At 49.3% G+C, this 14,260-nt stretch overlaps 1 protein-coding gene across 7 annotated transcripts in view; it reads left to right on the top strand.

Moving 5' to 3' along the window:
* LOC142922648 (uncharacterized) overlaps positions 1-14,260 on the top strand; it is a 33,008-nt gene that overhangs the window by 15,507 nt on the left and 3,241 nt on the right. For 3 of the 7 annotated variants that reach the window (XM_076063479.1, XM_076063476.1, XM_076063478.1), the window contains exons 2-7: positions 32-103; positions 1,235-1,359; positions 2,736-3,066; positions 4,601-4,762; positions 11,102-11,173; positions 12,299-12,425. In XM_076063479.1, coding sequence (XP_075919594.1) covers positions 2,923-3,066; positions 4,601-4,762; positions 11,102-11,173; positions 12,299-12,425 — 505 coding nt within the window. In that variant the 5' untranslated portion in view covers positions 32-103; positions 1,235-1,359; positions 2,736-2,922. Of the gene's footprint in view, positions 1-31; positions 104-163; positions 633-1,234; positions 1,360-2,735; positions 3,067-4,600; positions 4,763-11,101; positions 11,174-12,298; positions 12,426-14,260 lie in introns of those variants that run through there. The other 4 variants (XM_076063477.1, XM_076063474.1, XM_076063475.1 and 1 more) reach the window with 4 other exon arrangements.

Raw genomic sequence — 14,260 nt, forward strand, 5'->3', positions numbered from 1 at the left:
GATGGTGGTGGTGGTTGTGTGCCCTGTGTAGAGTGACGATTCTGACATTTGGCACAACGCAGCACTCATCAAGGCGTATGACAAAGCCGTCACGTCCTTCAAGGTGAGTGTCTCCGACTTTGGATGTGAGCTCAACCGGTCCTGGGCCTCCCCTAGGTTGACTCAGCCACAAATGAGGACCAGGCACGGTGTGTAAACATCGCCACTGTGGAGATAAAGGCGGCCGGGCGTGGTGCTGGCCACCCACCCCCTCGTGTGCTATGCCGGCCTTCATAGGTGCTCGCTAACAGCACTTGCCCCAACAGTCTGTTAAGGCTATAAGGGGGGGGGGGTCTTTGTCTTTGTATCGCTTGTCTGTGTGTACTTGTGCACTTCGTATCTCTGTGTGCGTGTACATGGTTATATTTACACCTTGAGACACAACACACCTGTTGCAAGGGATACCCGGGAAAGCCCGACAATATAACACACTTCGTGTGTCACGTGCACCACCAGTGGTTACAAAACTAATTTCTTTACGGCTACATTTTTGTTCTCCTTCCCCCACACCTCCGATTAGCATGATTGGCTACGTACGATGCGAAAGAAATTCAACATGCGCACACCTTCGAGTACTGTGTTATCATTCGATGGTAAGCGCCTTGCTCAAGTTGATTTGACTGTTTTTGTCTAAACGAACTTCCTCACCAGGCGGCGGAGAACGTGCACAGTGATACGTGCGCAGGTTGGAAACATGTCAGCCACAAATATGAATGGGGAAAATGGGCACACAGTGGTTTGACAGCATTGTTGCTAACTCAATAAGGCTGCATTATGCCTAGACTAGTTATAATAAATGGCACTCGACACTGTGCCATAGCAAAGTGACGTAGGATTTCTAAGAGCGCGCTTTTTTGAGTCGATGAGGCATTTTAAATCTCATGTAATGGCGTACATTCATACGCAGCGGGAATTGCTTCTAAATCCTCAAAATTATCCCAGAAAGTCACTCAAATTTGGTCGCTTGGTAAACCCCCAAAAATGCCTCTAAATCGAGCAACAAAATTGCTGAGTTGGCAACACTCTACGAGCCGTTCCAAAGTAGTACGTGTATGTACAGAAGCAGGTCTAGACACCCGGTCCTACACGTCTTAGAGCAGGGGTGGGTTACCTACGGCCCGTGACTTCGTCAGTTTATATGGCCGTGGCCACACGAAACCCAACCAACCTCAACTAACCGACCGTGTTCTTTCAGACAGCGCTCAAAAATGGCACCGCACTTGCGAGAGCCCCAAGACCTACGGGGAGACAAAGTCCGTGAACAAGCGGGCGAAGACACGGAGACGGCACAAGAGGAGCAGCGTGTCGCCCTCCGACAAGGTAAATATCCTGAAGCAGAAGATTACTGGTGCTCTGGATGTGGCTGTCACGTTTATTTGCAAATGTAATTTATAACTTTGACCATTACCTGCGTGATGTTAATAGTTGTCCGCTTTGTCGTGTCTGCTGTCCAACCTATATTGGCCTTTCTCCAATATTCTTCACAGGCCACCGCTTCTGGTGTTTGGCATTGTTGTGCTGCAGGGAAATCTCAGGGAGAAGGTCCATGAGGTTTGCTTCTCCCGACAAGCAAATTATTTCATGAGACCTCCTTTGCCAGTATTAAATTATGATAATAGGGTTTTCCCCTTTCTATTTTATTGCCAGAAAGGGGAAAGCCATATTATCATAAGCAAATTCTTCTTTTGCGTAGAAACCCCCCATGATTTCGTGAGAGAGTTGCTTCTGTCGAAATCCACTCTCAGTCTGTTTAGGCTCCACCGTGTGAGCCATTTGGAGCTGTAGCCAGATGCGAGCTCAGTGTTAATGTGCCATTTTATTGAGATACTTCTACTGTGTGGTGTTATCTCGGTGTGGCCTGGGACTGTTTTGTTGTTTTTTGCTGCCTTGCCCAAGCTTGATAAATCGGATTCCTGTAATTAATAAATTCCTTTGTTTATATTTAGTGACTTGCTAACCATTTTCTTTATTTTTCACTCCTATCATTTCATTTGTATTGTTTGCTGTTGTAACTTTCTGACCTCCCCATTCTGGACCATCTGTGAAAATGAGCTTCATAGCTCATCGAATTCTTCCAGTCTAAATAAAGATTCTCATGTATGTATGTTGAACTACTTTCGCACCATATTCTTGGTTCTTTCGGTAAAGTCACGTAGAAGGGAAATAATAAAATAATAAATATAAAACACTAAAATTCTCACGACGTTTCGCACCGTACATAGCCAACCGCGCTAGTCAGAGGTGCGGGGGAAGTACAAGAATCTGAACACAAAAAGCACTTCTAAAGAAATTAGTTTTCAGTCTAGATGTAAAAGTGCGTAGCTCCAGTGGCTTCCTAATATCGGAAAGGAAGAGCGTTCCAGATGGCCGCAGAAGCGCATCTGAAAGTGCGAGCCAAAAGTTTGATGGTTAGCCAAACGGTCCCTTTGTGTGTTCCCCGCTGCGACGGCACTGAGAACAAGGAACACAAATCGTACGTAAGCATACACAGTCCTGCGGATGGCAATTTTCCTCAGCTAAATGCCGATGTCGAGGTCTTCCAGCCACGGGAGCTCTTCAGGAGAGAGTTAATGTAGTTTTGCTTTTCTTCCGTTGGTGGAGCGCAGACTACAGCGGTTTACTTTGTGGAGACTCGAGGCAGCCAGGCGTGGTGCTGGCCGCATTGCCGCCTTATTGCGCCATGCCGTCCTTCGTAGGTGTGCCAACAGTGCTTGCTCCAGTGGCACTCGTCGGCTAGACGGGGTGAATCGTTGCCCGTCTCTGTGCCAACCTCTCGCGTGCCATTGGAGGCCGGGCGACCTGTGCCAGGCTGCCTGGTCCGAGGACGGCGTGGTCTACGACGCCACGATCAAGTCGGTGGACGCCAGCGCCGGCACGTGCGTCATGGTCTTCACGGGCTACGGCAACGAGGATGAGCTGAAGCTCGCCGATCTTCTGCCGCCAGCGGCGGAGTCTGCCGCCCGCGCCGGCGGGGAGAGCGACGCGGCCGCGAGCTGCGACGCCGACGCGTCGTCCCGGGCCGTCAAGGTGAGCCGGGGCGGCGGGGCTGTGATGGATTCGGATTAATCGATTCGTTGAGAGTTGAGCTGCCTTTCCTGCTCAAAACATGCAATGGGGCAAATGTTCATTTACTCTGAGCCAGTGGTGCAAAAACCCGACCCCCCCCTCCCCAAGGCTTAAACTTGTAACTTTTCAAGACCAGTCCTGGGACCACATTGACCATCTTGCACAAACCAAAATGGCGATGTATGGTCAAACAACTCCCCCCCTCCATGACCCAATACGGCATGGTGAGACCTTCATCTTTCAAGAGGGTTTCATGAAGTGCTGTAAATTATAGCATAAATCATTCATTGCGGTGGAAAGGAAGTTTTTGATACATTTGTGAAGAAAAGCAGCCTAACCCCTAAACGTTGGCAGCTACGTGGCTCTCGCCAGGACGTGGACCCAGCCCGATGTTTTTTTCAGCCGTGTTACCGAGGGTGTAGGTGAGGAGGTGCCCTTCTGTTGCAGTGTAACAATACGAGTAGGTTGATCGGCAAGACGAAGATTTTTTTCTGTGTGGGGAATTAAAGCTGTGGAACGGCGTTGAACCAAATGCATTGCATTTGAAGAGAAGTAAAAACGTAAAGAAAACCCGTTTCATGAAGGCTATTTCGATCGATTTTTAAGTCAGATTTCAGACTCGTCTGCCACATGGTTTAGAATTCAAGAAGATCTTTGTCTTTTACGTGTGCCAATGGAAGCACAGTGGTGGTGTGGTTGAGTGCACTATGCCCCGAACCCGGCGACTTGAGTTCGACCAATAACAGTGGCTCATATCTAATCTTTTCCTGTGCCTCCCCTAGGTTGTCTCAGCCTTAAATAGTCACCTGGTGCTGTGTGTAAATATCCACATTTGAGGAAACAAGGGCAGCCAAGCATTGTGCTGGCCAACCATCTCCATCGCGTGCCGTGCCGGCATTAATAGATGTTCTCAAACAGCATTTGCCCCAACAGTCTGTTAAAGGCTATGCGGGGGATCTCTGTCATTGTGGAAGTACATGCTGTGCCAACAATGCAGTGCGTCGTTTCAAGGCCCATATGTAATGTTATGTAAATACAGATATTTCCTCTTTAGAACGAACCACTAGCGAACCTGGAATGAAAAACTTATACTGGACCTTGAGGAAACACGTGACAGCGTCAATGTGTCGCTGTGTATATCTAATGGTTTATTTGAACAGGCATCCTAAACAAATGCTAAATTAAAACATGACACACAGGCAGGTACATGTGTACATTATTCATAGAATACAAAAGAAAAAACCATCAATGATTGGATGTTTGGCAGCGAGCACGATCGTTATATATGTAGGGTGGCTAAGGTAACCCGGACGCTGTGTGGAAGTATGCGAATCGACATGAGAATTAACGCCACTGCAGCTATGCTCGTAATAAACGGGCTGTCGTCATGAGCATGGTCCGTTATACGAGGTTAAGCCGTAGTCATTTAAGGAATGCAGAATCGCGCGAAAACTTCTCTCCGATGTGCGTTCCCGTGTGTGCGCCGACGCCGCAGGAGAGTGCCCCCTCCGCCGACGACTACGAGATGCCAGGCAGACCCAAGGGTGGGCACGGAGCACGGAAGAAGGGTCACAAGCAGAAGCAGAGCGTCCCACCGTGGGCCTACCCGTCGCCACCCTTGTCCCATCCTCCCCCCTTCCCTGGCTTTCCACCTTACGTGAGCACATTCGCCTGCTGGGACACTTGAGCGTTGCCGTGTGTGTCATACGAATGAGCGAGTGTTGTTAGGCGAGGAATTAAAAGCGATTGTTACATGCCGACTAGAGCGGTTAATCGATCGGCAGGTCGCACATCGTGGGGGAAAGCGTGTGAAAGAGTAGGCCAAATACCCCCTAAAGCGGCTGTCAGTGTTACCACGTGATACATTACTCACAATACCCCCACAGTGTTACCACGTGATACATTACTCACAATACCACCACAGTGTTACCACGTGACTAGACTCAAGGTAACGAAAACAAATCGGATTAATTTATTTTCACGTAACTTTATTTTGAGTTGTATTCCCCATACAGTATATTTTTTACAGTGTTACAGGCAAATGTACAATTATTGTTATTTTTCTGCCAAACAATGCTTCCCTTTTTTGTTTAACCATAACACATTTTATAACACTTACAGGTATGTGCATTTAAATACAGTAAATTATCGCGTCCCGACTTACGAACCATTCGACTTATGAAGGGTCTTCAGGAACAGAACCCATTAGTAAGTCAGGCACTTGCGTGTGTGTGTGTCCATGTGTGTGTCCATGTGTGTGTGAGCGGTAGTGTAGCTGTTAGCGCGCTGCGCTATGAACCTGGCGACCCGGGTTCAATTCCCGCTCACGGCCAACAGTGACGATTATCTGAACCGGTCCCGGGCCTCCCCTAGGTCGACTCAGCCTCAAATGAGTACCTGGTGCGGTGTAAACATCACCACTGGGGAGACAAAGGCAGTCGGGCGTGGTGCTGGCCACCCACCCACTCGTGTACCATTTCGGCCTTCATAGGTGCTCACTAACAGCACCTGCCCCTACAGTCTGTTTAGGCAAAATGGGGGATCTTTGTCTTTGTGTGAGGTGCGGTCGTGTAGGTTATACGTCCTTGCTAACAGCCCTTGTCCAAACAGTCTGTGAAGGCTATGCGGGGGTTCTTTGTCTTTTGCCTTTGTGATGTTTTAATTTGGGCTTTTTAACTTTTAAAATGAAATAGTTGAATGAAAGAGGTTTCTGAGCCATAAAAATGAAAGTTTATTCGTCTTGGCAATGGCATTAGTGGCGGCGGTGTTGGCGTCATGGTGATGGCGTTGTTGGTGTTGGTGTTCGCGGCGTTGGGAGTGTCCGTGACATTGGTGGAGGTGCTGACGTTGACGGCTGCGGCACGAATCAGCTTCTCGTTCTCGTGACGCAGCCGTTGATTCTCCTTCTCTACGAGCCGGCTCTCCTCATGCAGCATCTGTGGATGCAGCACCATCGCCTTCTCCTGAAGCAGCATCTCTCGACGCAACGCCTCATTGTCCTTACGCGTCGCCGCCTCCCTCACCCTCAGGGTGGCGTTGTCGTCTTCCACCGTGCTTGTTCTTTGACGCAGCTTCACGTTGTCCTCGCACAGCATGGCGCTGTAACGCTCGGCGTCGGATAGGTTACAGCTCCAACGACGCCACAGGAATATCTGGATCACAGCCATCATCACTATCGCAATGCCCATCAGCCGTGACACAACGCATGGCAGCGGGTCTATGTAGGGCTTTGTGCACAATGGAGTCGGGGTCGGGTAGTTGGCACTGTCTCCTTTATAATCGACCAATCCGGTAATGTGAATCAAGGTCAATATGACGAACGCCTTGACTCCATGCAGGAGCAACATCTTGCCACAGAAGCCAAGTTCGAGTGTGAGCATCGCATGTGAGCGTCACGTGTATTTATCCTGTGACGAATGTGACGTCATCGCCGGATGTGACGCGGTTAGAATCCGACACCGGCCGGGCACGTCAGCTGACCCCCCCAACCCCCAAAAACATGGGGTCTGTGATGTCACAGACCGAGGTGCGCCTTATTTATTTATTTTAACTCGCGCGGTTTTTCGTGCAGCGCCCCTAGCGGGGAGGATAACGGTGGGGGTGGGGGGACGGTAGGGGGGTCGGGAGCGCTGCCGCGGTGTACGCGTTGCTGTCGGCCATCTTACACAGGGAAAAGTTTCTCGCTTTTGCCAATCCCTGTGTCCCCTCACGGCGTGGGGGGGACGGAGAGGTGAAGGGGGGGGGGGGCGTGTTGATGACGTCATCACCGGCTTTCCCGGTCACAACAACGGGCGACGCTTCCCTCACGTAAGATGGCCGCTGGTGACAATCGTTTGCGAGTTTGAAGTTGCAGGGAAGTTTTTTTCTCGTCGCATTCCAGCGCCTTTCTCTTCTCTCTGAGGCAGCAAGACACGCGGCCTTCCACTGCCAATAACCACCAATGACAACCACCTCACGTTTCTCCTTGTTGTTGCAGTATTAATTACGTAAGGGATCGACAGCCTTGGCTTCTTCACCACCATCAACCGAGAGTGGTCTCTGGGAGTCGAGTTTCTTCTGGTAGAGGGCACAGCTCCAGATTAGTTCGAGTGTAAAATAAAAGTTGCCTACAACGAGCTGGCTAAGTGCGTGAGGGAGGGTGCACGGACTGGAGAAAACAACTGGGAATATGCATAACTTGTGCGGGTTTCACGACGCATTGATATTTACGCGACCCAAAACAAAACCTTTATTTTTATTTAAAGCTTTCGTGACTGCAGTGATTCATATTCTTGGTTCTTTTGGTAAAGTCACGTTGAAGGGAAACAATGAAATATATAAAACAATAAAATTCTCACGACGTTTCGACTGCAACACAAGTAGTCATCAGGTGTGAAAACCAACGGCAAAAAACATTTTTTCAAATGTTTCTTGCCGTTTGTGTTGCAGTCGAAATGTGAGAATTTTATTTTACATATATTTTATTGTTTCCCTTCAACGTGACTTTACCGAAAGAGCTAAGAATATGAATTACCGCAGTCACCAAAGCTTTAAATCAAAATTATTTTAATTAACAATTAATTTCTCCTACACAACCAAGCCAGCATCAGGACTCAAGGTAACGAAAACAAAACGAATTTCTTTTTATGTTACTTTATTTTAAGTTGTATTTACCATACAGTACATTTTTTAGAGTGTTACATGCAAATATACAATAATTATTATTTATAAGCTTAACAGTGCTTCCCTTTTTTTGTTTAACCATAACACATTTTATGACACCGACGGATATGTGCATTTAAATACAGTACATTATTGCTTCCCGACTGACAAACCATGCGGCTTACGAAGGGTCATCAGGAACAGAATCCATTAGTAAGTCAGGCACGTGCGTGTGTGTGCGTCCATGTGTGTGCGTCCATGTGTGTGTGAGGAGTGGTCGTGTACGTCATACGTCCTTGCTAACAGCCATTATCCAAACAGTCTGTTAAGGCTATACGGGGGTCCTTTGTCTTTTGCCTCTATGTGGGTGATGTTTTTATTCGGGCTCTTAAACGTGTCAAATTGAAGCGTTTACGAAAGAAGTTTCTGAGACATCGAAATTTCAGCTTCTTGGTCTTGTTGGTGACGTTGGCGGTGGGGGTGTCAGTGGCGGCGATGGAGGCGGTAGCGTCATCAGCGTCGGCGTTCGAGGCGGTGGGAGCGTCTGAGGCATTGGTGGACGATGTGGTGTTGGCCGTGGCAGCAAAGGAGGTCTCCTCGTTAGTCGTGATAGCAGCGGTGGTGGCGTCGTCGGCGTCGGCGTTCGCGGCGGTGGGAGCGTCCGCGGCATTGGCGGTGACGTTGGCCGTGGCGGCGTGGGCGGCTGCGGCACGAATCAGCTTCTCGTTCTCGTGACGCAGCCGTTGATTCTCCTTCTTTACGAGCCAGTTCTTTTCACGCAGCATCTGTGGATTCAGCACCATTGCGTTCTCCCGAAGCAGTATCTCTAGACGCAACGCCTCATTGTCTTTATGCGTCTCCGCCTCCCTGAACCTGAGGAATGCGTTGTCGTCTTCCACCGTGCTTCTTCTTTGACACAGCTTCATGTTTTCCTCGCACAGCATGGCGCTGTAACGCTCGGTGTTGGATAGGTTACAGCTCCAACGTCGCCACAGGAATATCTCGATCACAGCCATCATCACTATCGCAACGGCCATGAGCTGCTGTGACACAACGCATGGCAAGGGGTCTATGTTGGGCTGTGTGACCAATGGAGTCGGGGTCGGGTAGTTGGCACTGTCTCCTTTATAACCAACCAATCCGGTAATGTGAATCAAGGTCAACATGACAAACGCCTTGACCCCATACAGCAGCACCATCTTGACCACGCGTGTTGCCAGTGAGGAGCCAGTTGGAGTTGTGAGCATCACGTGCGAGCGTCACGTGTATTTAGCCTGTGACGATTGCGACGTCATCGCCGGATGTGACGCGCAGGATGTGACGCTTTGAAATTCGATACCTGCCAGTGACGTCAACTGACACCGCCCCCAACAATTATGTTTGTTACGTCACAGACCGAGGTTGCGCCCTAATTAATTATAAAACATTTTTATCACGCGGCGTCTCGCGCAGCGCCTATAGCGGTAGCGGGCGAGGATAATGGCGGGGGGGGGGGAGACGGGGAGGAGGGGGCGGGGTCCGTAGCGCTGCCGCGGTGTACGCGTTCCTGTCGGCCATCTTACACAGGGAAGAGTTTCCCGCTTTGGCCCAATCCTCGTGTCCCGTTTCTTCGTGGGGGTGGGGAGTGGGGAGGTGAAGTGGTGACGTGTTGATGACGCCCATCGCCGGCTTTGCCATTCACAGCAGCGGGCGACGCTTCCCTTGCGTAAGATGGCCGCCGGCGGCGAGTCGCAGGTTTGCGGTGGCGGCGTTCAGGGCGCACATGGGGCGCGCGCTCCCTTCACTCGGAGGCAGCGAGAGAGGCGGCCTTCGATAAGCTCCGATAAACAACACCCAGCTAAAGCAGCGTGTCTCCTTGCTGCTGCTGTGTTCGTTACGTAAGGGAACCGGCCGGCTTGGCTTCACCACCACCACCGCCAACAACAACAACCACCACCACCTTCAGTCGCGCGCTTCTCCTGCGAGGTTTCAAAGCTCCTGGGGGGCCTCTTTGCGGGCTCGCTCGCTCGCTCGCGCCATCGTCCATGGCCGTGTCGCGGGGAGACGTCTACCAGAAGGGGCAGGTGATGGACAAGTCGCGCCCGCTCCTCCTCCTCTCCCATACCCCCTCCTCTTTGTGCTCCACGCGTCCACTGCTGGACGAGGGCCTCTGCACACCCCATGGGGTTTATTAACTTGACCATACTTCACCTCGCCTGCTCAGTGCGGGTTGGTGAGAGTGGGGGGTAGCGTTAGTAGAGTCGTGGCTGTCGGATGCACTTCTTCTGTATGCTGTGCACCGCGAAGCAGAATGAACACGTTGTTATTGACGTTATGCTATTGACGTTATGTTGTTGACGTTATGTTATTGACGTTATGTTGTGTTATTGACGTTATGTTGTTGTGTTATTGACGTTATGTTGTTGACGTTATGTTATTGACGTTATGTTATTGACGTTATGTTATTGACGTTATGTTGTTGTGTTATTGACGTTATGTTGTTGACGTTATGTTATTGACGTTATGTTGTGTTATTGACGTTATGTTGTTGACGTTATGTAGTTGTGTTATTGACGTTATGTTGTTGACGTTATGTTCGCACGGCACGCGTGTACAGCGCTGTCTGCGCGTGCACGGTTGGGCTTACGTGCATTGTACAGTGACACTACAGTGCGGTGTGAATGAAGTCAACAGTGCACTACTTTGTGGCGAATCAACAGCGGTGGTCATATGCGAGTCGCCGCTCGCCGCCCTCGAAATGAGGAATTTCTACCACTGGCTCGGTATATAATTTCCTCTTGCTATCAGTTTCGACGGTGTACTTGCATTCAATTAACCTGCAAATTGCGTGTGTGTCAGCACTGTACGGAACTCGAGCCTTCACTCGCCCGCATTCACAGACCCGCTCTGGTACCAGCGTGGTGAAGTATGGTCAAAACAAGCGCCGCAATGCGCCGCGCCCTGGTACTGCAGTGGACGGACGTCACTTCTCTCGCACAGCGCTCCGGGTGTCGGGGAACGCCGTGGGTCTCGCCGCGTGCTGAGCGTGCCACGTGCCGAGCGTGCCGCGTGCCGAGCGTGCCGCGTGCTGAGCGTGCCGTGCGCCGCACGCCGCACGTGGCACGCTCAGCACGTGCCGCGTGCTGAGCGTGGCACGTGCTGAGCGTGTGGCACGTGCTGAGCGTGGAGCGTGCCGCGTGCTGAGCGTGCCGCGTGCTGAGCGTGCCGCGTGCTGAGCGTGCCGCGTGCTGAGCGTGCCGCGTGCTGAGCGTGCCGCGTGCTGAGCGTGCCGCGTGCTGAGCGTGCCGCGTGTGGTCGATGTCGACTCAAAAAGGTCGTGGTGGTGATGGTGGTGGTGGTTGTGTGCCCTGTGTAGAGTGACGATTCTGACATTTGGGACGACGCAGCGCTCATCAAGGCGTATGACAAAGCCGTCACGTCCTTCAAGGTGAGTGTCTCCGACTCTGGCTGAGCTCAACCGGTCCTGGGCCTCCCCTAGGTTGACTCAGCCACAAATGAGGACCAAGCGCGGTGTGTAAACATCGCCACTGTGGAGACAAAGGCGGCCGGGCGTGGTGCTGGCCACCCACCCCCTCGTGTGCTATGCCGGCCTTCATAGGTGCTCGCTAACAGCACTTGCCCCAACAGTCTGTTAAGGCAATAAAGGGGGGGTCTTTGTCTTTGTATCACTTGTCTGTGTGTACTTGTGCACTTCGTATCTCTGTGTGCGTGTACATGGTTATATTTACACCTTGAGACACAACACACCTGTTGCAAGGGATACCTGGGAAAGCCCGACAATATAACACACTTCGTGTGTCACGTGCACCACCAGTGGTTACAAAACTTATTTCTTCACGGCTACATTTTTGTTCTCCTTCCCCCACACCTCCGATTAGCATCATTGGCTACGTACGATGCGAAAGAAATTCAACATGCGCACACCTTCGAGTACTGTGTTATCATTCGATGGTAAGCGCCTTGCTCAAGTTCATTTGACTGTTTTTGTCTAAACGAACTTCCTCACCAGGCGGCGGAGAACGTGCACAGTGATGCATGCGCAGGTTGGAAATATGTCAGCCACAAATATGAATGGGGAAAATGGGCACACAGTGGTTTGACAGCATTGTTGCTAACTCAATAAGGCTGCATTATGCCTAGACTAGTTATAATAAATGGCACTCGACACTGTGCCATAGCAAAGTGACGTAGGATTTCTAAGAGCGTGCTTTTTTGAGTCGATGAGCCATTTTAAATGTCATGTGAATGCGTACATTCATATGAGCGGGAATTGCTTCTAAATCCTCAAAATTATCCCAGAAAGTCACTCAAATTTGGTCGCTTGGTAAACCCCCAAAAATGCCTCTAAATCGAGCAACAAAATTGCTGAGTTGGCAACACTCTACGAGCCGTTCAAAAGTAGTACGTGTATGTACAGAAGCAGATCGAGACACCCGGTCTTACACGTCTTAGAGCAGGGGTGGGTTACCTACGGCCCGTGACTACGTCAGTGTATATGGCCGTGGCCACACGAAACCCAACCAACCTCAACTAACCGACCGTGTTCTTTCAGACAGCGCTCAAAAATGGCACCGCCACTTGCGAGAGCCCCCAAGACCTACGGGGAGACAAAGTCCGTGAACAAGCGGGCGAAGACACGGAGACGGCACAAGAGGAGCAGCGTGTTGCCCTCCGACAAGGTAAATATCCTGAAGTAGAAGATTAGTGGTGCTCTGGATGTGGCTGTCACGTTTATTTGCAAATGTGATTTATAGCTTTGACCATTACCTGCGTGATGTTAATAGTTGTCCGATTTGTCGTGTCTGCTGTCCAACCTATATTGGTCTTTCACCAATATTCTTCACAGGCCAACGCTTCTGGTGTTTGGCATTGTAGTGTTGCAGTAATCTCAGGGAGAAGGTCCATGAGGTTTGCTTCTCCTGACAAGCAACTTATTTCATGAGACCTCCTTTGCCAGTATTAAATTATGATAATAGGGTTTTCCCCTTTCTGTTTTATTGCCAGAAAGGGGAAAGCCATATTATCATAATCAACTTCTTCTTTTGCGTAGTGTTGTATATGTGGGTGTGTGAAAATTGATGAAAAATTATTAAAATTAAATGAAAGTCGAAATTTGCAAAATTAATCCGAAATTATGCTAATTCGTGTAATTATGCGTGTAACTATGCTAATTAGAGAGGTAATCGTATTAATTTATACGAGTGGGTGTGGTTGTGTTAATGATAGCCTTTTTGATAATCAGGCCCCGCCTCGTTGACGAGGTGGGGTTATCAATCAGGATAACGCAATCATTCGGCCTCGTCTAACTTCGTATTATTGATCAGCATAATACAATGATTCTCGCTTTAACACTCCCCGAGTGTTCATATTTTAGGTCCTATGTTCATATCGTTCGCTTTAGTTTAATGAGTGTGGATTGGTGTGTTTATAGTTTAGGTTCCCGAGTTCATATCTCATCGCAGGATACAGGTTTTATGCAAAAATTTCAGGAAAGAATCACACGACCACTTCTGTATTAATCAATTTATTTTCTAATTAAACCTTAACTATAATATGTATGTGAACTCTCAATCTCGGAACTTCAACACGGTATCCACACGGTATCAAGACAGTATCATCAACGACTGTACGATTTCACTTTGATAACACATGGACCCCGCATAAAGCGATTGCTGTTAGTGAGAGAGAGAGTCAGGACATGCAAATGCTATGCTACACAAAAGCTTATACATTATAATATGAACGATCATTATGCTTGAAATGGTCAGCACATGATCACAGGCGATTGATTAACATGCAACGGTATTCATATAAAAAGACAATAAAACAGTTATTATTTCCAAAGGCATAAATGTAACAATAGATCCACCGGACAGACTATAAGATTACCGAAATGGCTTAGTGTGAGGGTATGCGGCGGAACGTGTTATCTCACGGGAGATTAATTAATTAATTCGTGAATAAGATTGTATGATCAGAAAATCGGTTTAGCACGATTCCTCCCCGGGAGCGTAGCTCCGTGGCGAAGGTGCCAAGGGTTAATTCGTATTGATGGATCGGTTGGTAACTTATGCGATTAGAAGTACAGTCCAAAACAAAATATTAAAGAGGGAAATTATGAATATACTTATAAATGACGGACTGTTATCACACGATCGATGCTTCCACAGCCAGATGGTTCACGGACTTGAGTGTTCGCTTCTGGTTAAGGACCTGTGTATGTTTGAGTGATATGAATTGTTTTGAATAGTCAGTGTTTGGAATTAATTATTTTTTTGTTGCCATACGCTGAAGTTGGCATCGCTTGTAGGAGAAGTAGCCTCGCTCCCTTTAGAGCGGTGAGGTGTGTGGGAGTGCATCATACGTATCGCCGCCCTCCTCCACGCAGCAGCCAGCCTCTGTCCACGGGGGAGAGTTGCTTGATCGCTCTCAGTTCTGCTCAGTGGACACCTCTCTCCACTGCTGGATGAGCTGCGCGATCACGCTTGTGCTGGTTCGCTGACAGCAGTTTCTC

This window comes from Petromyzon marinus, unplaced genomic scaffold, assembly GCF_048934315.1.
Source record: "Petromyzon marinus isolate PM22_M1 ecotype Great Lakes invasive population unplaced genomic scaffold, UKy_Petmar_22M1.pri1.0 PM_Scaffold_133, whole genome shotgun sequence".
Taxonomy (NCBI): Eukaryota; Metazoa; Chordata; class Hyperoartia; order Petromyzontiformes; family Petromyzontidae; genus Petromyzon; species Petromyzon marinus.